A 24,053-nucleotide genomic window follows, 5' to 3' on the forward strand; every position below is an offset into this window, starting at 1 on the left:
CCAGGTTTCCGGAGGTTTTGAGGCCCTGCCCGGTGGAGTCCCAGGGCTGCCGTTGGGAACAGTGTAAACAGATGGAGCCGCCCTGCAGGGAGGCTGAGCCTCACTTGCCAAGACAAGGGGCCTGTGGTGCCCTGCCATCCGTCACCCGACTGAGGAGGCACACTGAGGGGGCAGTGTGCCTGCCCCCTGCACACTGCACGGTGCTCTCAGGACCCACCCCTGGCCTCCTTCCACCCCTCCTCCCCGTTCCCATGGGAACAGCGGCCACTCTTTCCAGCCTTGCTCTGGGTCCCTCTCGCTGAGACACCTGGACCTTCCCTGACCTTCAGGGACTGGGGTTAGATCAGGAGACTCGCTCGGTGGGCGGGGCTCGCCCACGACATGCCTTGACGGGTCTGAGCGACCTCTGTGTGTTCTGATCCATCGTAGCTGCCCGGGCCTCCACTTTTCGCTGGCCCTTCTGCTGGAGCTGTGGGAGAAACCCTGGAGGCAGGGACCGTCTTTGCTGGTGGATCAGAAACTGTGTTCTGGGAACTCCCCACGGCCAGAGCCTCCTGTCAGGCTGGGAAACCCCTGAGGACAGCCCTGGGCCTCCCCTTAGACTGGAGGCTGCCTGCGGGCAGGGGCTGCCTCCTCCTGCTTACACTGGGAGCACCCTGAGGGCAGGAACCGTGCCTCTGTCAGTCGCAGGGTCCTCCAGGGAGCTTTCCTGTCCCCGTGGGCCAGGGCTCTGTGTTCCCACCACCTTGGCCATTTCCAGGCGCAGGAACCAGGTTTGCCCCTTCAGACTGGAGCAGATTCCCTTGTGTGGCACTGGGGCCTGTCCCCAGGGGGCGCCACCTGGCTTCCTGAGGAGGGCCTGAGGAGCCCTCGGTGGGGTTCTGGCTGCTCTGGCCCCAGGGGGAGCTGGGCGGCCCTTCCTCTTAGGAAGGTGGCTCTCTTGGGGGTTCGGGGTCACAGGAAGGGAGGAGATGGGGATCATTACCCTGCCCCCCTCCACCCCAGGCAGAATATAAGTACTTTTATCAAATAAGTAGAATCGCACATGTCCCAGGCCAGGGGGAGTCAGCTCCCTCTAAAGAAGACACGAAGCCTACGCCTGGAGCCTAAGACTCCCCAGCTGGTGCCCCAGGTTTGCAGAGCTTACCGCAGGGTGGCCACCCCGCCCTCAGAGCAGGCAGGGCCATCTCCACCCTCTAACCAGCCTTTCCAGGAAGTGCAGCCTCCAACCCCTGAGGAGGGTGAGCAGCAGAGGGTGGGGGGGACAGGTGGGGGGCCGGAGACCCCGAGGGGAGTCAGGCAGCTCAGCCCCACATTAAGACATTCTGAGGATCTCCTGGAGGTACGGAAATAAAATGGGACCATTCCCGCATCCAACAAGACTTGTCCTTAAGCACCCCTGAGTCCTGGCTGGGCACTGTCCCCAGGGATCCCAGACTGGTGTCATGGAGCAGAGACCGTTCTAACAAAAATCAAGCGCAGGGCAGAGAGCTGTGCAGATGCGTTCACTCTCTGGAAACAGCGCAGGGACAGCGGAGAGGGTTCTGTGACCAGAGGGCACCGCACAGAGATCCCTCTTGTCTGCTGTTTGGAGGACAAAATCCAGCCCTTAGTCCCAGGTCCCTGTAGGAGAAGTTGCGGGGTGTCTCGCTGGGGTCCACAGGCCCAGAGACCCCAGACAGTTTCCCATCAGCCCGGCGAGTGCGTCACCTGGGCCCCTGCTCCCACGGAGCCCCAAAGGGAGGCAGCGTGTTGGGGTGGGTTCTGCACGTCCTCCCCTGGCTGGGCGCTCTCAGAGCAAGTTCCCTTGGAGACATTTCTTGGCCCTCGAGGGGTCAGAGTCCTTTCCTGCTCAGGTGTGGCCGAGGACGGCTGCCTTCAATTTCCCGCAAGTCAGGAGGGTTTGGACTTCCAGTGGGGAGAAGCACAGGAGCTGCAGCCGGGAGAGCAGCTGGATGTGACACCCACCCTTCCAGTCCTCTGCCCCCCAACTGTACTCCTTTCCGAGGAGCCCCAGAAGGATAGCAGCACCCCCTAAGGAGAGGCCCAGTGCTGGTCTCAGGGTGCCCAGCCCAGCAGCCAAGTCAGTCTGGGCCTCTCCTGCACCCAGGGGTCAGGAACAGTCAGAGAGGGGCACCCCCAGGGCCAGCCTGGGGCCAGCCTCCTGATTCCTGCCTTGTATTTTCACAAACATGTCCTCTGAACCCAAGCCGGCTCAGGGCACGTCCCCAGTCCCTGGAGGCTCATTCAGGTCCTGGGGCATATTGTCTGTCACCCCTCCCCACGGGGACTGGCAGTTGGACAGACAGATGGAGGAGACTTGTCAGTGCAGATGATGAATTCCCAGGCTCCCTTACAGACGGGGCCATTGGGACCGTGTACCCCACCCTCCCCTGCTTCCCACCAAAAACAAATCTTTTCCCAAATGAAATCTAATCCACAGTCCCCACGCCGTACAGCAAACCAATCAAAGCCGTGCTTTCTGAGCAGTGCAGCACCCCCGCCAGGCATCCCTTTCCCAGGGTTAAAACCTCTGATTCAGGCGGACACCACGTCTAGTCTGTCCAGTCCGGCATTTCATCCGGTGGACTCTCTCCGGCCTCTTCCATGGAGATTCTGCGGCTGCTGTGCTGCCCCACTTTATAGTATGTGCTCATTTAAAATAAATCACTTAGGGGCAAAGGGAGTTTTTCTCAGGGACATAAAATAATTCAATCCATGTCGGTTACACTCGACGTGAGGCTGAGCCACTAACTGGCTTTGGTGGTTCACGTGCAGAAAACCCTGGAGCAGCCCTGGAGCAGCCCTGGAGCAGCCCTGGAGTAGCTGAACATGGGAGCAGCTTTCCTCCTTTTTTTTTTTTTTTTTTTTTTGTACCAGGGACTGAACTCAGGGGCACTCGACCTCTGAGCCACATCCCCAGCCCTTTTTTATATTTTATTTAGAGACAGGGTCTCACTCAGTTGCTTAGGGCCTTGCTAGATTGCTGAAGCTAGCATTGAACTTGTGATCCTCCTGCCTCAGCCTCCCGAGCCGCTGGGGTTACAGGTGTGTGCCACCACAACCGGCAGCAGTTTTTTTCTTAAACAGTTCACCTTTCACCCCTGGCATTCTCTTTAGTGAATAGAAGCAGCCCGGGTTATGATGGGGCTATGCCCGTGTAAACATGGGGTAAAGACGCTGCGCATGGTGTTGCGCTCCTGTAATCCCAGCTACTTGGAGGCTGAGGCAGGGGAATTGCAAGTTAAAGGCCAACAAAAAAAAGGGGGGTAGAGTATACATTTGAGACTGTTACCAGAGTGTTATTTTTGCTAAGCTTCAAAATAATTTTTAAAATACATGTAGTTTTAATTTTCTTTTTTATGTGGTTCTGGGATTGAATCCAGGGCCTGACGCCTGCCAGACAAGCACAGAGTATACCTCCCCAGCCCCTCAAATATATATTTTTAAAAATGAATTAGGCTCATGCTTCAGAACCCCCGAAACATCTGTGCCAAATAAGGCAGCTCGAATTTTCCACTTTCCACATGAGGAGGCAATCGGGTCGGGGAGGAGGTGAATGGGTCCAAGTCCTCCGAGTCGGGGCTCCTCCTGCCCAAGCCTGGATAGGCAGCATCCCTCAGCTCCCACTGAGCCTCTCTGGTGCCCCTGACCCCACATTCCCATAGGAACCCCTCGGCCCGGGTCCCCACCCCAGCCCCCATGCAACCAGTGGGCAGATGCGCAGGGCAGGAATGCTGGTATCCAGCTCTCCCAGGAAGCCAGGTGGCCAGCTCCACAGTTGTCTTCCAGGCAGGTGGGGCAGGAGTCCCCCGTCTTGTGGCCCCCAAAGGAAAGACTGTTGGTGGGGAGGGGCTCAGGAGTCAAAACCCGCTCAGCACTTGATTAATGGCCTCCATTTGCATATGCCACTCTTCCCTGGAGCCTCTGGGATGGAGACAGCCCCCCCCCCACAGCAGGGAGGGGGCAGTCTGGGGGCAGGAGATAAGCCCCTGGTTTCCTTTCCTGGCTGCCAGTCTTGACAGCATTGGGCCACAAGGATGTTCTCCCAGCAATGACAGGCACCGACTGGGAGAGGCACGTGACCGCGGTGAAGCGCTGCACTGCCACAGGTACAAGGACCAGGTCCCCTCTGCACCCACCAGGCCTCTGTTGTCATCTTGGATTTGTGATGTCCCTTCCCCATTTTTAAAATGGGGAAAACTAGCCAGCCCCAGTGGCACACACCTGTAATCCCAGCAGCTCGGGAGGCTGAGGCAGGAGGATCGTGAGTTCAAAACCAGCCTCAGCAAGAGGGAGGTCCTAAGCAACTGAGTGAGACCCTGTCTCTAAATAAAATACAAAATAGGGCTGGGGGTGTGGCTCAGGGGTCCCTGAGTTCAGTCCCTGGTACCAAAAAACAAAATAAAGTGTGGAACAAGCTGAGGCGCATTCGTGGGGAAGGCCGTTAGGCCGGGAGAGCCAGCAGCCTCATCCTGTCACCTGGATGGCTTATTTCATTTGGGTTTTGGTGAGTCAGAGCCGTCTCTTATTCAGGGCATCTCCTGGCTGTCGACCATCCCCAGGCTGGAGAAGATCAGACCCAGGCCCAGCGGACAGGCTTTGTGAGCCAGGGGCAGCAGAACCAGGCAGGGGTGGGGGCGGGGATGGGGGAGCACCTGCCTCCCCCTCGCCTGGATGCTTGGGGCTCGTGGCACAGCCTCCAACTGGCTTCCAGAGTGACAGAAATGGATTGGAGCCCATCGCCACTGGGGATCCTTGGCGCGGCTTCTGCAGCAGCCCATGTTTCCCGAGTGGCTCTCTGCCAGGCTGGCATGGCGGCCGCCGGGCTGTGCCAAGATCTTCGTACAAATCCTGTGAGCTGAGGAGAGGGGCCCGACGGTCTTCCCGCCTCCTCGCCCCAGTTCACGGACACACATCCTGGGGAATCCTCTTCCATCCTGGTCCCAGCTCATCTGTGCCTCGACCTGGAGGGTCCTGTATTGCCACAGGAGCTGGCCCTTAGTCAGGGGCAGGAGAAAGCCCATAATCCCAGCACAGAATGGCACATGAGGTCTTTAAGAGCTGGGCAAAGCCACGTGGTACACCTGGGCAGGACCCTGAGGGAAGGGACTGAACAGGCTTCCTGGAGGAAGGGGCCCTTGGGATGGGTCCTGTAGGATGGGTGGGATTTGGCAGAGAGAGCTGGGAGTGGGGCCGGTTGTCCTGGGCAGACCAGAGAGACAGTAAGGATGGGGTGAGTTAGGGGCCCAGGAAACAGTCTCTGTTGTCACGGAGGGAGGAAATTGAAACCAGGATGCAAACTAGTTCAGGACCACATCGTACCAGGGACAGTTGTCAAATGGGACGGCAATAGGGAGCCACGGTGGGTTTCCAGCAGGTGAAAGTCATGCTCGGGAACCAGCAGCCGCACGGGCTGGCGGGGCAGGACCGAGCTGAGGAGGTCTGGGAGAGGGCAGGCCCCCGCAACGAGTCCCTCTTCTGCCCAGACTGCGCGTGATTCTGGGGTACAAAGGGCAGTCGGGAACAGAGATGGCGCTGAGGTGGGGATTTCTGGTATCCTGAATGAACCAGCCAGATAGGGGCAGGGCACGGGAGTGGGGGGACAGGAAGGATGGCAAGTTTGGGGTACTGAAGCTGGGGCAGGGATGGCTTTATCTCCTGTCCCCCAAGACCAGCCCCCAGGCTGGTCACCATGCTCAGAGAACCATTGGCTGGCCTCGTGCGTGCCCAGGGACAGCAAGCTGCCGTAAGTGCCCGCGGGCCTGCCTCCTCTCTGCCAGGCCTCCTCTTGCCTCCTGCCTGGAGTTTCTGGGTCTCTTGCCACCCTCCAGGACGAGAGCGGGCGGTGATTCCATTCATTGGAGGAGTCCGGCGGGCTGCTCCCGGGCTCTCAATGTCCCTGCAGGACTGAAGGGCGGGGCTGGGTCTTAAACCTGGATGGCATCCAACATAGGCCAAGTCTCTCCCATGGCAGGGAGAGCAGAGGGCCAGGCTGGCCTGGTCAGGTTTAATGGCTGCCTGGACTGTAGCCCTGGCTCTGCTGTGGCCCTGAGGCGGGTCGAGGCGTTCCTCTGAGCCCAGCCGTGCTTGACTGACAGGCCTTTAGTGAGCCGGGCGCAGCCTGGGGCTTCAGGAGCGCTGGCCTCCAGGTTCTCATTAGGGAAGGACAGGAGGCGAGGCCTGGGCCAGGAGCCTCTGCCGCCTGCAAGGTGGCCAGGTCAGCGAGTGAGGACTGGGCCTGTGGCCTCAGGCATAGACTGACATGTGATGAGAGACGTTGGCATAAGCCTGGCCCGGGTGGAGCCCCTCTCCCAGCCTCCCTCAGGGTCTTCAGGCAGCAGGATAGGGGACAAGACAGAAAATGATGGGACCATTTTGTGCTCAGCACATGGCTCTGGAAAAGCAGACCCACGGGTGGTGGAGGCCAGGTTCCCGGGACCATGGAGAGCACGCGTGAGGCTGGGAGGAGGTGCCAGCTCCCAGCCTGGGGGTGAGCAGCCTGGTCAGGGCTCCCCAGGCCGTGGCAGCCCCTGGGTCCTGCCCTCCTCAGTGGGCTGGAGGTGAGCTGGCTGGGGTGGGGAGCCACAGGCACTGACCTGCTGGAGGGAGGGATGCTGGAAACCCAGGAATCGGTACAGGCCACCAGCCTTTCCTCAGCCCTGGGCAATTATATGGCTACAAATCACAAAGAAACAGTGGCGTAAGCACCTTTGGGAGCCTAATGGAACACTGGCGAGGCCATAAAAATTCAATCAGCTGCTGACCAGCAGAGCCTGGCTGGATGCAGACAGGCTGGGGTGGGGTGAGGTGGGGTGTCTCAGGAGTCCACAGACACCCCACGGTACCCCCAGCTGCAGGCCTTCTGAGCCGTAGCCTGCATATCCCCGGGACCCACCAGAGGTCAGCTCCTGCTCAGCATGGAGGGAGGGTACTGGGTCCCCAGGTGGCTCTGCTTCCAGGGGGGTCGGCCACTCCACACTGCAGGGGTCAGTGCCAAGCCTACGAAGCCATCCCCAAATTCCCTTGGTGTCAGAACTTCTGGGGACCTCAGCGCTCATGGTGGCAAGAAAACAGGGGCCAGGGCAGAGCCGAGCTGTCCTGGGACAGCCACAGAGGCTCCAGAGCACAGGAGAAAGGCCACTTAGAAAGTGTCACTTACCCTCTCTGCTCCTTAATTGCTGCTTCAGAAAAGTAAGTAACAGGAGCCATTTCCAGAGCTGCTGGGAGGACCGAGCGCCCAGATCCACTCCCAGCCGCTGGTGCACCTGGGATCTGGGGGCGTCCCGAGGAGGGGTGCCCGGCCGCCCAGAGCGCTGCTTTTCTTGCAGGGAGGAGCCAATGGCGGGGCCTGCCCTCCGCAAAGCCCCCGTGCTGTTCCTGGCGCTCCTGGGGCTCCTGGAGCGGAGCGCGGCAGACTCCCTTGCACCTGGAACACCCGCCCGGAACCTGCCTGAGAACCACAGCGACCTCCCTGTCCCCTGGACACCCCAGGCCAGCCACCACCACCACCGGGGCCTGGGCAAGAGGGAGCGGGGCCCAGGCCTGCCCGGCCCGGCCCAGGATGGGGCTGGGGTCACTGCCTCCAGGCAGGCCTCTAGGCTGCCAGGGGCTGGGGGGCTGCCGCCGGGGCAAGGTCCTGCAGGCCTGCTGCTGGACACCGACCTGCTCCTGGGGCTGGCCGTGCCCTACGCTGAGAAGGAGAACCGGTCTCCAGGGTGGGATAGGGTGAAGAAACGCAGCAGGGAGCACAAGAGGCGCAGGGATAGGCGGAAGCCTCACCGAGGTAGCCGAGATCTGGGAGGGTGGGGTCCTGCGGCAGGCGGGAGGGCGGGGCCGGCCTGCGGGAGGGACGTGGGAGGAAGAGAGGGTAGGTAGCCATAGAAGCCCAGTCTTCTCAATAGATCATCCTCAAGTCGGGAAGTTCTACCTTATATCTGACCTAAGTTTACCTACTCCAAGTCCTGAGGTGCAATCGTTCCACGCCCTCCAAGCACATCGTTAATCAACTCTGGAACTGAGCGAGGGCAGGAGTGCAGGCTCTGAACCCAGCTCTGTCTGAGGTCCTGGCTCCAGCACTCATCAGCCCCTCTGCACAGCGAGGCTGCGGCCCCGCCCACCCTCAGTGTAGGTCCGAGCTCTGATTCACAGAGTGCTTGGGACTCGGTGTTGGGAGCCACGCGCAGTCCCTGCTGGTTGACCTTCAGATCCCTAAATCAGTGTCCTCCGACCTGGACACAAGTGACCCATGTGTCCTGTAGCTTTCTGTGCCTGTGAAAAGGTCAAGGAGGAAGGTTTCGCTGGGAGGGAGGTTCGACCCTGTGATCCCAGCTGCTTGGGACGCTGAGGCAGGGAGGCCGGTGTTAGGGCTGCTCCCTCCCCGCTCACCTTCCCTGGCTTTCCCCACGTTGCCTACATCCTCAGCCAGCTTCCAGCCGGCCCAGCCTCCTGCTGGTCACTCCGTCTCTGAACAAACCTGGCTGGGCAGCTGCACCCACCCTGGGCCCCCACAGGGACCTGGGCTTCCAGATCTCTCTGTGTGACCAGCTGCCTCTAGGGGACATATGAGCGCCGCAGACAGGGGAGGGGGTGCTAGGGAGGAAGGCGTGGCGCCTCGGGCGCTTCTGCAAGCAGCTGGGCTCTCTGCCCCGCCAGGCTCCCGAGGCCCCAGGGCAGGGAACCCACACACAGGCCAGCTTGGCTTCCGGCCTCCCTCCCCAGAGGCCACCTGTGTGGGGCTGCGGGGGCTCCTGGTGCCCTGGAGGACGACAGGAGGCGCACGTGGGCCTCCTCCCAGCTCCACTGCAGCTCCCCAGCTTCAGAGGAGCAGGGGACTCCTAGGAGGGCTGGCACAGTGGGCAGAGGGCGGGGACAAAGGTCTGCCGCCGGGCCCAGCTCTGCTGACCGCCAGCTCCGAAGCTGACGGGGCCTTGGTTTCCTTGTCTGCAAAAATGAATGGTTCCCAAGACCCCGTCGACTCTGAGATTCACTTCTGCAGGGCAGGGTGACCCCAGCGGGCCCAGCCGAGCTTCCAGCCAGGTCTTGCCTCAGCAAAAGAGGCAAGGACAAACCGTGGCCCCCTGGCCCCTCTCCAGTCCCATCGTCCATGACCCCCTCATGGCCCTGCGCGCTCTTCCCCTCACACTCATACCCCCCTACATCCGTGTGTCTTGGCAGGTGACACCAGTGGTTAAATGCACTGGCTTGCCCTCAGATGAACCTGGGCCCAAGGCTACTAATGAGCTGTGTGTCCTTAGGCAAGTTACCTAGCATCTCTGTGCTTCAGTTTCCTCCCCTATAAATGAGGCTGTAGGAGTGCCCACTTCCCAGAGCTGCTGCAGTGGTCAGATGGACTAATGCTTGTGAAGCGGCTCCTCTGGGACCCAGGAGAGCAGGTGCTCAATAAGTCAGGCGGTGACTAGTTATCGCCACAGAGGAAGCACCGCCACGGTGTGTGGCAAGCTGTGGCACTCACTCCCAGCCTCCTCAGAGACCTCTCACCCTGCCCCGTCCCTCAGCCCCACCAGGACGCTCCCCTGTCCAACTTCATCTGCTCCAGGAAGCCCTCCACAGTCAGTCCACCAGTTCCCACTTGTCACGCCGAGTCCCCGCCCGCCCCCAGCCAGCCCTGACATGGACTGCCAGATGCGGCCTCGCAGGGAGGAGCCTGGGTCGTCTCCCCAGCGGCACTGTGCACCCTCCCGGGGGCAGGTCGCAGGGACGGCGGCTGAGCCAAGGGCTGTCCCGGGTCCCTGCTGCGGAAGAGGTAGGTAGTGCTGCAGGTGACCCGGTGGCAGTGAGTCAAGACCCTGCCTCCTGCCCTGGCCCCCAGGCCGCGCCTTGGTCCCCAGCTCCCTGAGGAAGAAGGTGGAGCACCCCGAAACCCGGACACTGGCGGCCGCCACGGAGGAGCCCTCCACCAGCCTGGCACCCGCCATGCTCTCCCTGACCACTCTGGAGGCCGCCCCTGTCACCGAAGAGTCCCTAATCCTGCCTGTCACCTCTCTGCGGCCTCAGGTAAGGCGCCCCAAACCATCCAGGTGGAACTTCAAACCATGTCACACAAACACTAAGGGGGACCGAGGCCTGGCAGGAGGGTGCTGGTGGGGGTCACAGGCCCGGGTGGACACCCAGCCTCCTGAGGCCAGTGCAGTTGGGCCCAGCTGCCCTCCTCCTGGGGACCGGCACCACTGCCCAGGAGAAGGTGGCCTGGGGCTCCCTCTGGGGACGGCCGAGGAAGCAGCACGGCTTGGCGCACTGGCCTCTGTGCAGTGGTAAGGCCCTTAGGAAAGAGCTTTAGAGTCCAGAAGAGGATGGAGGTTGGTCACAGCGGCGTGAACACCACGTCCTCGTGACCCGGAATTATCTAGCATCAGTGAGCAGGTGACCCACTCTTCCTGATTCTCGAGACAGACCCAAGAGAGACCAAGCCAGGGAGTGCAGGAAAGCGCCACCCACGGGCAGTTCCAGGAGGGCGTGTAGGAGTGACCCAGCCACTCTGGCCCTCCGCCGTGGCTTCGAGATCTTTTTAAAAATAAAAAGGATCCATAAGACACATGATTCATCTGACATATTGTATAAGAAATAGTAAATAAAGATAGATATTTTGTCAGTATAGTAGTCCCCCTTATCCATAATCTACTTTCTACAATTTCAATCCATTAGAGTCCCAAAACATTAATTGAAAATTCCAGAAATAAAAAATTCATAGGAGTTTTTTTTGGGGGGGGGATGCACTGGGGATTGAACCCAAGGGTGCTTTTTTTTTTTTTGAGACAGTCTCAGTAATTTGCTGAGGATCTCGCTAAGTTGCTGAGGCTGTTCTCAAACTTTCGATCCTCCCGCCTCAGCCTCCTGAGTCTCTGGGATTACAGGTGTGCGCCACTGTGCCCAACTCACTTCATAGGTTTTGCTGTTTGGAGTAGCAATAGAAGGAACCCCACTCCGTCTCACCCAGGACATGATCAGATACACCGTGTCCATGCTGTGCATGCTACCTGCCCCTTAGTCTCTTAGCAGCTCTACTAGTTGAATCAAATTGGTTGTGTGGCACAGCTGTGCTGTGTTCCAGAAACCCTTATTTTACTTAATAACGGCCCCAAAGCACAAGAACAGGGCTGCTGGCGTCTCGGAGATGATGAATACGGGCCGTAAGGTGCTTCTTTTATGTATTGTCTCAGAGATTGCCGTGCAGAGAGAGAGAAAAACCATATTCACAGAATTTTATTCTAGCATGTTGCTGATTGTCTTATTATTAGTCACTGTTGTTTACGTCCAGCTGAGCCTAGTGTAGACACTGCGCTCCCTCGCAGGCCTGTGTGTGTAGGGAGAACCCAGCGAATCAGGCTCAGCATCGCCCACGCTTCAAGCACCCACGGCGGTCCTGGAACGTGTCCGCCATGAGTGAAGGGGGACACTGCTTGTCCTCTTTTTGGGTCCTGTACCCTTTTGAGATTCTGGATGAAAGCTGGGGAGTCCATGGTTAGCTGTGTCACTGGAGGTCCCCTGAAGGCCACCAGTTGAGAACCCAGCTCTGGGAGTAGTTATAGCTGTGTCCTACTGTGCACAGTGACCACGTGCAGTTCCAGCCATGGCTCTGGTCTTCAGCAGTTTTGAGGCCATTGGTGGGAGCTTTGAGTGGACAGAGCCCTCGTCCCCGGCCTCCACCGTGCCTCGGAGAGCTGAGGAGAGGAGAGGACAGAGAAGTCAGCGGCTGCACTTCTTCCAGTCCCTCCTCCTGGGCTTCGAGACCCTGAGCAAGCAAGAGCTCCCTCAGCCCAGGGGTGGTGTCCGCTCTGCTCAGAGGGTCCTGTGGGCAGCTCCCCCGATGTCCTCGACTGGGATTCAGACTACCCGGTGGAGATCAAGGTGACCTCTGCCAGCCTCTCGTTTGCCCCATGTTTCTCCCTGACTTGTGGGAAGCTTCAGGGTCCCCCCCCCCCCCCCCCCGTTCCTCTTCTGTAGTCGCAGCCCAGGTCTGACGCTGAGGTGATGCCCACGCTGGACATGGCCTTGTTCGACTGGACGGATTATGAAGATTTAAAACCCGAAGTCTGGCCCTCTACAAAGAAGAAAGGTACCGTGGCCTCCCCACCCTCCGCCAGGCCCGGCTCCCCACCGCCCGCCGGGGGCAGTGAGCCCAGCCGGATCTGCCTGCGCGAGGTGGGCTGGGTGCGTGAGTCTGAAGCAGAGCTGACTGAACACGGAGCATCCCAGTGGGCGTTAGTCAGGCCCAGCGCTGCCGTGCCTCAGCCCAGGGCAGGAACGCTGTGGGGCCGCGCTGCTGCTGACCCATTTTAGAGAAAAAAAAGCTGAGGCTCAGAGGACAGCACCTTGTCCAAGTCACGCGGTGGCAGCGACGGCCCAGCCAGGGTGACACCCTGCTCTCTGCTCTGCGGGGCCTCAGCTCTGACACCGTGTCTTCTCGTTCCAGAGAAGCCCTGGGCTCAGTTCAGAGACAGCAACGAGACATCGCCAGCCGAAGGGGAGCCGTGCGACCATCACCAGGACTGCCTGCCAGGTTCGCCGGCGTCCACGCTCTGGGCCCAGGCTGGGAGGAAGCCGGGTCAGGGTGGGAAGGGGTCCCAGGCACACGAGCAAGACCTCAGGCTCCATGTCCCCTGCGGACAATGACTAATGTCGACGGCAGCCACCCATTTCCTGAGAGTGTCTGTCGTACTCACTTCACTCGCTGCGTGACTCTCACCACCCAGAGAGAGGGTCACTGTCACCCTCAGGCAGGCAGCTGGGCCTCAGAGAGGCCGGCTCCGGCCCAAGGTCACACGGCCAGGCGGTGACTCGAACCTGGGTCAACCTGGTTCCAAGCCCACACTGCCCCGGGTCGGGAGATCCTCTCCTACCTCTTCCTCCGAGCATCCAGCAGGTTTTGATTCTGTCCTTGTCCCATCAAGACACTGCCAGCCTTTCCCAGGATGACATCCTCGCCCATTAGCATCTGTCCCCACCAAGATGGAGTAAAACAAGGGCCTAATGTTTTGAGTAATGCCCCGAACTACTGATCCGGTGGAGTCGGACAGGCCTTCCAGACGCAGACACTGGGGGGGTGGGAGGAGCAGGAGGCTTATGGAGGGAGGGGTCTGTGACATGAGAGGAGGCCAAGGTGGACAGAAAAACCCTCAGACGGATGCAAAGTCTCGAGCTGTGCAGGGGCCCCAGCGAACGCCGGGTGGAGCCCACAGGCCCTGTCCCCAGCCCTGGCCTGCTCTCAAGGCCTGGGGCTGCTGAGGAGCCACCTGTCATGGGCCAGGTGGCCCCTGAAGCTGCCGACAGCTGGAGGCCATCGGCTAATTGCCACTGAACCTAAGTGCCTGGGGAGAGCGCTGAGCCGTGCACCTCTGGACAGTTGCACCGGTGGCCAGAACATTCTGCAAGACTGGAACCAAACCAGCTGCTGGGCACTGCGTCAGGCCACCCACCCTCCCACAGGCCGTTTCCTCCCCAGCCCCTGGGTGCGCCCTGGGCACAAAGGGAAGGTCCAGCTTGTGCCTGTCAACTGGACGGTCCTTGAGAGCGGGCAGCGTGGAGAGCCATGCCTGGGCCTGCCTGGGGTTCCCCATCTGTCGGAAGAGGCATTGCTGTCGCTGACCCCTGAGGCCCCTCCCTGCTCCGAGCTGACTCCACACCTGGCAGCCCCCAGCTGTTCACCCACCTCCCAGGGAGGTGACCCCACACCACCTTCCCTCTGCCCCTAATCCATCAGTCACCGGGGGGCAGGTGGGGGCCTCTGCCACCCGCCCCCAGGGGTCTCAGCCTTGACATCCATGGGTGGTTCCGGCCAGGGAGGCTTGCACACCAGATGGTCCGCGCTGCCGCGGGATGATGGATGTCCTCTCGGGGGATGGGAGCTGGGTGGCGGGGAGGGCTGCCCCACCTGGCTGACCGCCTGCTCTCGCCGTGTGGGCAGGGACCTGCTGCGACCTGCGGGAGCATCTCTGCACCCCCCACAACCGCGGCCTCAACAACAAATGCTTCGACGACTGCATGTGCGTGGAAGGTGAGTCCCGCCCGCGGGCACAGCCTGCTTCTCAGGCTGGTCATGCGACGAGTGGATGACAAGACGTCCTGGCCCACGGGGGGAGGGCCGGTGGGCAGGAGCGGGTGGGAGAATCCCAGGGGCGCTGCAGATCTGGGTCGCAGCGGCTTGCTCCTGGCGTGCCTTCTCCCACTCGCTTTTCCCATCTCTTGAAACACAAGCCGGCTGCCGTCCCACATCAGGAGGTGGCAGTAGGGGAAGGAGCAGCCTCTTTAAATGAGCTCCAACATTCTCCCCCAGGGGAGGCCTCCCAGTGCGCTAGCAGGTTGGGGGGTTTCCCCGCACCCGTGGTAGGGAGGCGGGAGGATGCGGGGTTAGCCCCTCCAGCTCCCACCTTAGCTGTGTGACGACTCGGGAGGCTGAGGCAGGAGGATTGCAAATTTGGGGCCAGCCTCAGCAACTTATAGAGACACGCACCCAGAAGTCCCAGGCTCTGCGCTTCATCTCCTGAGGTCCTCACAGCCAGCCCTAGAAGGGAGCAGCTAGTAGGGTCCCCACTCACAAAACTGGCACTTGTCCAAACTTACACGTTTCCAGGGGGAGGGGAGGCCGGGTGCAGCTCAGTGGTAGAGCACTTGCCCAGCATGTGTGAGGCCCTGGGTTCCATCCCCAGCACAGCTGAAAGAAAGAAGGAAAGAAAAGAATATTTCCAATTGGATGCTCTGGAAATTTTCAAATATATACTAAAGTAGCCAGAATATTATGATGAACCTCCATTTCCCATCAATAATTACCAGTTTATAATTAATAATTACCAGTTCAATAATTACCAGTTTATAGCAATCTCGCTGTCTCCCCCACACCCACTTCCCTCGTTCCAATATGATTTTTAAGCAACTCCTGAGAGTATACAGATATTTCAGAAATATTTTAGCACATATCTCTAAGGAATAAGTACCTTCTTGTTCACACCTGTAATACCTGTGACTTGGGAGGCTGAGGAAGGAGGATTGCAAGTTTGAGGCCAGTCTCAGCAACTTATGGAGACCTAAGCAACTTAGGGAAACCCCATCTCAAAAATAAGTAAATAAATTATGAGCTGGGGACGTAACTCAGTGGGAAAGCATCCCTGGGTTCAATCCCCTGTACCAGAGGGCAGGGGCAGGAGATAAGTACCCTCTTATAACCAAGATACCACAACTGAACAATAATTACCCAGTACCATCTGATACCCAATCTGCATTGCCCTCTCCTGAGTGGGAGAATTCGGACCCAGTCCCTCTATGAACCTGAGTTACCTGAGTCCAATGGTGCTCACATTATCTTCAAAAATCATCTTCTGGGGAGGCAGTAAAGGTACTTGTTTCCGACCATTCATCTAGTCAGGTAAGAAACACATTTGAGTGCCTACTGGGTGTGGGGTACTGGTAAGTACTGGACACGGGAGATCCAGCAGGGAAAAGGACCTGCAGATTCTGCACCCGTTGGATTACCCGCCAGTGAGACCAGAGAAAGCACATCACTTCAGCTGGTACAGCCAGCTACCCGAAGGTGGGGGGGGCGAGGGACAGGGTGTAGGGCCTGGTGTGGTGACCCATGGCGAAGGTGGGACAGGGGAGGTGAGAGAAGCTTCCAGAAGGATGGCACAGGTCTCGGCCTTGTTTGGATCTTGTTTTGATTGTAATTTGGAAGTTGGGGGCAGGTTTTAAGCAGGGGAGTATGCTGGTCTGACCTCCGAGTTTGAAACCACTCTGAGCACCTGCAGCCCCCTCACCAGGGCTGGGCTGGACCAGAGACCAAGGGTTATGATGCCCTGGGATCCAGCCAGGGCTCCGGCCTTGAGGCACAGAGTGTGGCTGCAGTTAGGAGGGTGGGAGGTGGGTTTGGTTTTTTTGTTGTTGTTGTTTTCGTTATTGGTACCAGGGATTGAACCCAGGGACACTCAACCGCTGAGCCATGTCCTCAGCCCTTTTTATTTTTCATTTAGAAACAGGGTCTCACTGAGTTGCTTAGGGCCTTGCTAAGTTGTTGAGGCTGGCTGTGAACTTGCAATCCTCCTGCCTCAGCCTCCGAGCCACTGGGATTACAGATGTAGATTATAGTACCTCCTGGCACCTAGCCAGGAGGGTGGGAGGTAACCACATCGGACAGGTGGACAGGTCCAGGTCCTGAACGGCCTTGTAAGCAAACATATGAAGTCTAGATTTCATTTTAAGTATGACGGAAGCCATGGGAGAATTTATAGGGAAGGGCAGAATTTGAGTCATTTTTTTAAAAAGTTTTAGGAGATGGTGTAGTTTGGAGGTACAGTGCCTACTTAGTATGTGAGGGATCCTGGGTTCAATACATTAGGAAAAAATAAATATATATATATATTTAAAAATTGGGAGAAAAATTTATGTATATATAAATTATATCTATATCTATCTATATAATTTTCCTTCCAATTTTTAAATCGCCAGCTTTATTTTCAGAGGAAACGCGCAGGGCGGGGTTCTACTCCCTTCCTCCCTTGCAAGTCTTCCCTAACAGCCGTCTGCACCGACCGGGGGCATTTGTTCCGCGGAGACCCACCTTAGTTTTAGCGTCCGTAGTTGACTCGAGGCCCCGTGTGCTGTCCATTCTGTGGGCTTTGCCCTGAGCGTGACACGCACCCACCATCACGGTATGACACCGAATATTTTCGCCGCCCTAAAAGTCCCCTGTGCTCCACCCGCTAGCGCCCAGCCCGCACTCAGGGGATGGCACCCGGGCGGCCTCTGCGGCTGAGCTACACCTCAGCCCCGAGCTCACGCAGGCGCTGTGCGGGCTGCAGGGCAGAATGGGGAGGAAGGCAGCAGGGGAGCAGGGCCCGGCAGGGGAGGGGACAGGGGTCGCAGGCCTGACCCTTGCCTCCCTCGGCCCAGGGCTGCGCTGCTACGCCAAGTTCCACCGGAACCGCAGGGTCACGCGGAGGAAGGGGCGCTGCGTGGAGCCCGAGACGGCCAACGGCGACCAGGGATCCTTCATCAACGTCTAGCGACCCAAGGGAGGCGCCTCCCCAGTGGCCCCGGGACCGAGGCCGGAGGTTTGGAGAAGCCGGGCGATTTGTAACTAGCAGTGGGACATCAGTAGGGACCGATGGCTTAGGCTGCCATTGCAGACTCAGGACACTCAGCCCCAGAGCGGGCCCGCTGGGCAGCCGAGCCGCCCCCTCCCAGGAGACACACCGCAGCCCACCTGCACCTGCCCGGCGGACCCGTGCAGCCCGCAGCCCGCGTGTCCAGCTCTCCGCGATGGCCACGGCGAGAGCGCCCTCTACTGTCCGGCAGCAGCACTGCAGCCGCTTCACGTTCATAACGCCGTTTTGGAGCGTGAAACAAAGCTGGTGGCCCCCAGGACGAATCTGGAACTCTCTTGTGTACCAGGCGCCGCGCTCAGAGCGTGGAATGCGTTATCTCTTGGGATTTTCATAATGACCTCTTCTAGCCGGCACCGGCACCGTTCTGCAGGTGAGGACACTGAGGCTCGCTTGGTTGCGTGGCTTGTCCAGGGTCTCGGATCAGATCCTCAATCTTAACATAGGTAAGAATCCCCCGGGGTCTAGTTGACATGCAGATTCCAGCTCAGCAGATGGCAATGGGAGGGGAGGATCTGAGCCTGGGCCAGGACTCTGAAGCACCAAGGACCAAGTTCTTGCCCTTCACAGCCAGAACTTATTCCAGGTTCTCCACGGCTTTCTGCAAGAGAGATGCAGTTCCTTTTGGCTGGAATAACTTGTCTGTTCTCCACCTTCCCTGGACATAGGTGGATTATCTTTAAAAATAAGACAGCATGGACAGTAAGCATCTGTGTGTGTGCAAGGACTGATCTGGACAAATTAGTCCCTGTCCTCTGGTGTCCATGTTCTGAGACGTGAAGTGTTGTGGGGGTGGGGAGCAATTACCCTGCTCCGGATGTTCCTGTGGTCTTACTCACCAGCCTGGAAACATGCACTTCCGAGGTGTCCTGAGAGTGCCTACCCCAGCAGTTCTGACACGAGCATAGAGACACACGGACACTGGTCACCTGTGTATACCCACTCTGCACACTGTTTAGTGATTCCCAGGTCCCCCTGGAGACCATCCCTGGACCCCACCTATACTTCTGCAGCAGACCCCATTGGAAAGTGGAGGTACCTCTGAGATTGGGGTGCTTCAGAGAGCAAGACCCGTGATACCCACCAGCAGATCTGGCTCCAGGGTTGGGACAACCATTTAAATCCTCTCACGTGGCATGTCACTCCTGGCCACTGTCTGGTTCAGGGCAAACCAGGCTGCAAATGACAAAAGTTTTCCTTATGCGAACCCCTCACTGGCCTGGACCACAGCCCTGGGATGCCAGGACTGTTTACAGCTTTGGGCAAATCAGTTGAGGTCAAGGGTCAGGCACCAAGGAAAGCAGGTAGATCTAGAAGAAATCCATTATGCCTGTTCTTCCCTCCCTCTTCAAGTTTGATTGGCACAGGAATCTTGGGGGCAGAAGGGAGGGCAGGAGAACTGAAACAGATCAAAGCCAGCTGGTTGGAAAGTGAATCTGCCAGCAGTTTTGTGTCTAAGACCAGACAAGCCGCATGCCGAGAGCCTCCCATGGCGTGGAGGATTCTGGATTGTGCTGGCTCTGTGGGGGAGAATCCTCAAGGGTGCCTCCGGGCAGAGAATCCAGCCTTGCTAAGGCTGGGACCCGCAGTTAGGAAGGCCCAGGACATCAGCAGTGGAGAGCAAAGCTTGAAAGGCTGCAGAATTATCACTGCCTACCACAGTGGAAATCCCAGGACACGTCTCTGCCCTAAATACCTCCATTTTGCATTGGTGGGGGAGTGGGTGGGAAGGTGGAATCCATTTAACTTCAGAGTTGGGGATTCCAAAGCCCCTCAAGTGTTCCATCCACCTCCCTGCCAGGAGGTTCTTCCTTGAGTCTATCTTAAATTTCTTTTGCTGGCACAGAAGCTGATTTCCTCTAATCCAGAGTTCAGCAAACTTTTACCATGAAGGGCCAAATAAATATTTTAGACTTTGCAGACCATATACTCTCGTGCCAAACTACACGACAGCCATAACTCAAAGCAGCCATGGACAAGGTAGAAATGAAGCCTCTTGGCTATGTACCCAGGAAACACTCATGGACAGGTTTGAGATTCGTATGATTTTCCCAGGTCACAAAATATTCTTCTTCTTTTGATTTTCTAAAAACCACTTAAAATGTAAAACCATGCTTACCTTGCAGGCTACCCCCAAACAGGCAGTGGGTCAGATTTGTCCATATTCCGTCAGCCCTTGCCCCAATCTGTTCGTTCTTAGCAAACATTGAATAATCCAGGAACTTCCAAAGGCCTGCAGTCCAGGCGCCAAGACGGTTTTGATATAGACTTTGACTTGTTTTGTTTTTTGCAATGCTAGGGTTCGAACCCAGGGCCTTGCACAGGCTGGGTAGCTGCTGTACCACGGAGCTACATCCTGCTTGGTCTGAGTTGTGGTCCAGGCTTCATATTTCCCAGGTGGCTCTAGAGAACCTCTCCTCTGGCCTCCCATCTCTTGCAGTCCAGCCTGTGATGAAAATAGCAGGTTCTACCTCTCACCACCTTGCTGACCTTTGGAAAGTTACTTAAGGTCTCTGTGCTCCGGTTTTTCACCTGTAAAATGGGGCCTGGGGCTACAGGTATGTCTCATGGTAGAACGTTTGCCTAGCATGTGTGAGGCCCTGGGTTCAATCCCCGGCATTACAGAAAATAGAAATGAAATAAAACAGGGATAATGCCTCTTCCTTCATAGAGGTGTTGTGAAGAAGAAATGCCTAATCCTTAAGAGGTGTTTGGAACAGCACAGACACATGACAAACCCGCGGTGCCACCTAATCAATCATTCTGGGAGAGTCTTAGTAGGCCTTCTGGTCTCAGTGACTCATCACGTACTTAGAGACGACTTCTGTCACCACGCAGACTTCACAGTATGTTCTTCCAATGCTGGGCCATGAGATGCTCCATCAGGAAAAAGGGGTGGGGTTCTGTGGAGTGTGGAAGATTGTTCTGGACACCCCCCTGAGCAGCAGGTGTAGATTCCAGGCACTGCTGCAGAGCTGGAGGAGCAAGTGACTTTCCCCAAGTGTAAGAATGTGCCACAGGGAGAGCTGAGCTGGGTCCAAGAGGAAACCAGCAGCTGCTGGGATGGTCACCGAGCCCACCTGTGGATCCTCCAGCTGAAACCTCGCTGCCATTCCCAGCGATCCCCACCGTGACCAAGGGGCTGCCTTTCGGTGCTTGGACTGGTGACTCCAAGGGTGGTTTCTATGTCTGCTGGTAATGAGCTGAGGGTCTGATGACATGAGAGACAAATCTCCTGGGAAAAATGACGGCTTAATTTGATCCTCGAAAAGTGACTGAGGGCAAGTCAAATCCCAAAGCCACAACCCACATGTACCACTGAGACGCTGCAAGGTGGATCTTTAGAATAAGCCCTGGAGACAGCGGGGCCATGACCTTACCATGAGGTTCAACTTTGCAGCTGGATACAGTAGACATTTACGTAACCTGCAAAGAACATGTTTAGAAGCAACAGGACAGCCAGGAAACCTGGGAGAGACTGGAGCGGCCCAGGAAGGGAGCCGCTGAGAGCTTCACAGGGCTGGGTTGGGCTCCGTCCCTCCAAGATCACGTGATGCTCACAGGCACTAGCCAGTGTGTGTGTGTGTGTGTGTGTGTGTGTGTGTGTGTGTGTGTGCCCGGGGGCTGTGGGCAGGGGTGGGCAGTTGCAGAACCAGGGGTTTATATTTCAGGGAGAATGTTTTCTGGATTCTAAGGCAGAACAGGTGGTCTGATGCAGGATCCCTGGGGGACACTTCTGGCTGCGAGAGGCTGTCTGGTCCTCACCCCTCAGTGTGGCCCAGGCCTGCAGCATCGCCCGGGAGCCTGGTAGCAGCACAGAACCTTAGCCTCCACCCCATACCTACTGAACCCGAATCTTGGTGTGTGTCGGGGGGCGACCCAGCCACCTGGCTTTTGGCAAGTTCTCCAGGTCATCCTTTTGCACCATGAAGTTTGAGAATCCCAGGTCTGGGATGCAGAGTGGAAAACAGGGATGTGGGATGGTTGGGGACACTGGGGTAGTTCAGGGCATTTGCATTCAAATGTGTGTTGGCAAATCCGAGATCCGCTTCGCTGTGCCACTCAGACTTGCAGGCTCTGGCGCTGCCTCCTGGGCTGGCACTGGCCCTCTGTTAGAGGAAAGGAAATGGGGCACTGGGCCTAGGACCCTCAGTCATGGGGTTTTCTGATTTAGGAAGTTCCTTGGGGGGGCGTGGCTCCTGTTTAAAGCCTGGGAGCAGCAGGTGGGCTGCACCCTTACAGCCCTATGACGTCCCGTTGCATGTGTGCCGCGAGCTGTAAATAAAGAGATGGTGGTCGCTGCGCTGCCTCGCTTCCTTCTGTTTCCCCAGCTGATGGTCTGTCTCTGCTGGCAGAGCATCGCCAGGGCCCTTGGAGGGGACCCGACGCCCAGTGTTTCCCCTGCCACTTCCCACACATCGCACTGAGCATCGGCTCTGAGCCAGGCAGCAAGGCAGGCGGGTCCCTGCCTTCCCCTAGACTTCCTTGTGGTCCCTGAGCCCGACCTCTTGGGCCAGATTCTCATGTTTTTATTTTCCTGCCCATTTTAGGGTTGGGGCAGCTGAGGTCTCAGTTTACAAGGCTGGTCACTGCAGCCTGGCCTCCAGAGGCTTCGTTCCGGGCCTGGGTGGCCAGTGGAGACAAGAGCAGGCGCCATCTTCAGCAGGAGGAGGAAGATCCCACAGTAACAAGGCCAGGCCTGGGTGGGCTCAGGTGCCATCTGGGGGAAGCATGTGAACTGGCCAGGGAGAGGCCAGGCTTGGTGCCAGGGAGGACATTCTGCAGACCAGGCTGTCCCTAGCTCACCAGAGCAAGCTGTGTGACCACTCCCAGTGGCACTGTGTCCCTGCATCCCCAAGCCCAGCCTGCCTGGACCCAGACACACTGATGGCTGGGTTAACTCCGGACGGGGACCCTCAGCTTAGGGGCCTGTTGTGCCTACAGAGATCTCCCTGCCCTGCCTAGATGAGGGAAGCAGGTCTCCCCAAACCAGGGTTTCCTAAAAGATGGGGCCTCAGACAGCCAGCATGAGAATAATCTGGGGAGCAAACCCAGGTTTCTAAGCCCCACTTGGACCTCCAACTCAGCAGCTCCAAGTGTGGACTCAGGACTCTGCCTGTTGGGTAACCCCAGGCTGAGAACTGCCACCCCAGTCCTTCCTGAGAACTCACTGTCCCCAGGTGGCTGCTCAGGCCCCAGGTGGCCTGATGAACCACTGCCAAGGATGCTTTTGAGAATCCAGGCCAGAATTTCTCCTTCCTGTAGGTCTTCTAAATCATACCCTTCCCGTCCAACTACTCGGCTCAGTAAGGAGGTAACAGAAATGCAGGACTACAAAGGAATGAGCACAGCCACAGGCTAATAAAACTTTATTTACACAAAAGGACAGCAGGCTGGATTTGGCCCTTTGGTTGTAGTTTGCTGACCCCTAACCTATTCTGCTGACCTCGGGTCAATGGCTGCAGAAAGGCACTGGGCTCTGAAAGCCTCTTCTGTCCTGGGATGTCAACTTGAACCCATTTCTACTCATACAGGTCAGAACAGTGCTGAAATCAAGGGTCAAGTCCTTCAAATGCAAGGCCACAGGGAAGCTGGCTCTCTGTGCTGGCAGCCTGAGTGCAGCCTTCAGGGGGTCAGATGGCTGCACTGGGGCGATTAGTCAGAGGAACACAGCCAATCGGATATTTATATTTATATATCTTAAAATAACTGTATATATATGCACATACATATAAATCTGTTAATGTATGACGTATATACATATGTGGTAGATTTATTTTAAAGGACTGGTTCCATGATTGTAGGGGCTAGCAAGTCTGTATGCAATCTGTAGAGCAGGCTGGCAGGCCAGAAACTCAGGCAGAGCTGATGTTGCAGTCTTGAGGCCAGATTTCACCTCTGTTCTTGTTCTTTTTTGGTTCTGGGGATTTGGTACTGTTCTTTTTTGGCCCAGGGGCGTTTAACCACTGAGCCACATCCCCAGCCTTTTTTTGTATTTTCTTTAGAGACAGGATCTCACTAAGTTGCTTAGGGCCTTGCTAAGTTGCTGAGGCTACCTTTGACCTCCTGATTTTCCTGCCTCAGCCTCCCAAGCTGCTGGGATGACGGGTGCCATTTTTGTTCTTAAGGCCTTCAACACAGAAAATGGACCATCATGGAGGCTTCAGGAGCTCAGTTTCCAAGCCCTGGATCACAGTGCCAGGGCAGGAAGCGGAATTGTCTTTATGGGCTGTGAAATTCTGGAGGGAAGTTCCATTGGTTGGTCATCTTGAACTTCAGGTGACAGCATGACCTGCACCAACTTCCTGTGCCTGGGGTGCCCAGGCAAACGTCCAGCCAGTGTCAAGACACGAGACCGGGGTTGGGGTGGGATGGGGATGAGGAGGGTGAGTGGGTAAGCAGATGACTAAACAGCGGTTCCCCTCACCCTTCTTCACACCCACCCCCAGGATATGCCAGGAGACTCCACGCACTTTGGCATGTCCCGAAATACCCAGGTGTGTGCCCAGGAGACCAGAAGCTAGAAACCCGGCTCCTTCCATCCTGGTGACTGGTCAGTGCAGCTTTGTGTACCGTGGTCCTGAACCAACTCTGCATCCTCGACCTTGACCTTGGATCAGTGGCTGCCTCAGAGCAGCACATGTTTAGAGAGAGAAAATGTCCCCGCACATCCAGCCCTGGCCTCTGAGGACTGCATGAGGCTTCCATCCACTTACAAAATGGAAATTGTTAGGCCCACTTTTGCAGAGAAGGAAAAGGAAGGCACAGAGAAAGTAAGGCCACTTGTCCAGTGGTGTGAGGCTAGTTGATGGCAGAGCTAGAGGCCCTGCCAAAGTCTGTCCAGCTCCCAAACCTGAATATATGTCCATGACCCCATGGCACACATTTACTGAGCACCTACTGGGTCCCTGATGCCCCTGCCCCGCTTCCCAGTCCCCAGGA

General features: G+C 57.4%; 1 protein-coding gene and 1 long non-coding RNA gene across 2 annotated transcripts; one reads left to right on the forward strand and one right to left on the reverse strand.

Moving 5' to 3' along the window:
* Positions 1 to 7,322: 7,322 nt before the first annotated feature.
* DRAXIN (dorsal inhibitory axon guidance protein) lies at positions 7,323 to 21,411 on the forward strand. Its single transcript, XM_079152803.1, has 6 exons — positions 7,323 to 7,786; positions 9,833 to 10,017; positions 11,965 to 12,076; positions 12,434 to 12,520; positions 13,925 to 14,014; positions 16,900 to 21,411. Exons 1-6 carry the CDS (start codon positions 7,342 to 7,344, stop codon positions 17,010 to 17,012), a joined length of 1,032 nt encoding a protein of 343 aa, XP_079008929.1. The 5' UTR covers positions 7,323 to 7,341; the 3' UTR covers positions 17,013 to 21,411.
* On the reverse strand, positions 10,979 to 16,723 carry LOC306669038. The gene is made up of 3 exons (XR_013766003.1): positions 16,568 to 16,723; positions 14,581 to 14,671; positions 10,979 to 11,681 (listed from the first exon to the last, which is right to left on the reverse strand). It is a non-coding gene; the product is annotated as an uncharacterized lncRNA (long non-coding RNA).
* Positions 21,412 to 24,053: the final 2,642 nt, after the last annotated feature.

This window comes from Sciurus vulgaris (genome assembly GCF_902686455.1).
Source record: "Sciurus vulgaris genome assembly, chromosome: 1".
NCBI classification, from domain to species: Eukaryota; Metazoa; Chordata; class Mammalia; order Rodentia; family Sciuridae; genus Sciurus; species Sciurus vulgaris.

Coding starts and splice junctions, on each gene's coding strand:
- DRAXIN (XM_079152803.1), top strand. CDS start 7,342: ATGGCGGGGCCTGCCCTCCGCAAAGCCCCCGTGCTGTTCCTGGCGCTC. Junction 12,521..13,924: donor TCACCAGGACTGCCTGCCAG/GTTCGCCGGCGT, acceptor CCGTGTGGGCAG/GGACCTGCTGCGACCTGCGG. Junction 14,015..16,899: donor CGACTGCATGTGCGTGGAAG/GTGAGTCCCGCC, acceptor CCCTCGGCCCAG/GGCTGCGCTGCTACGCCAAG.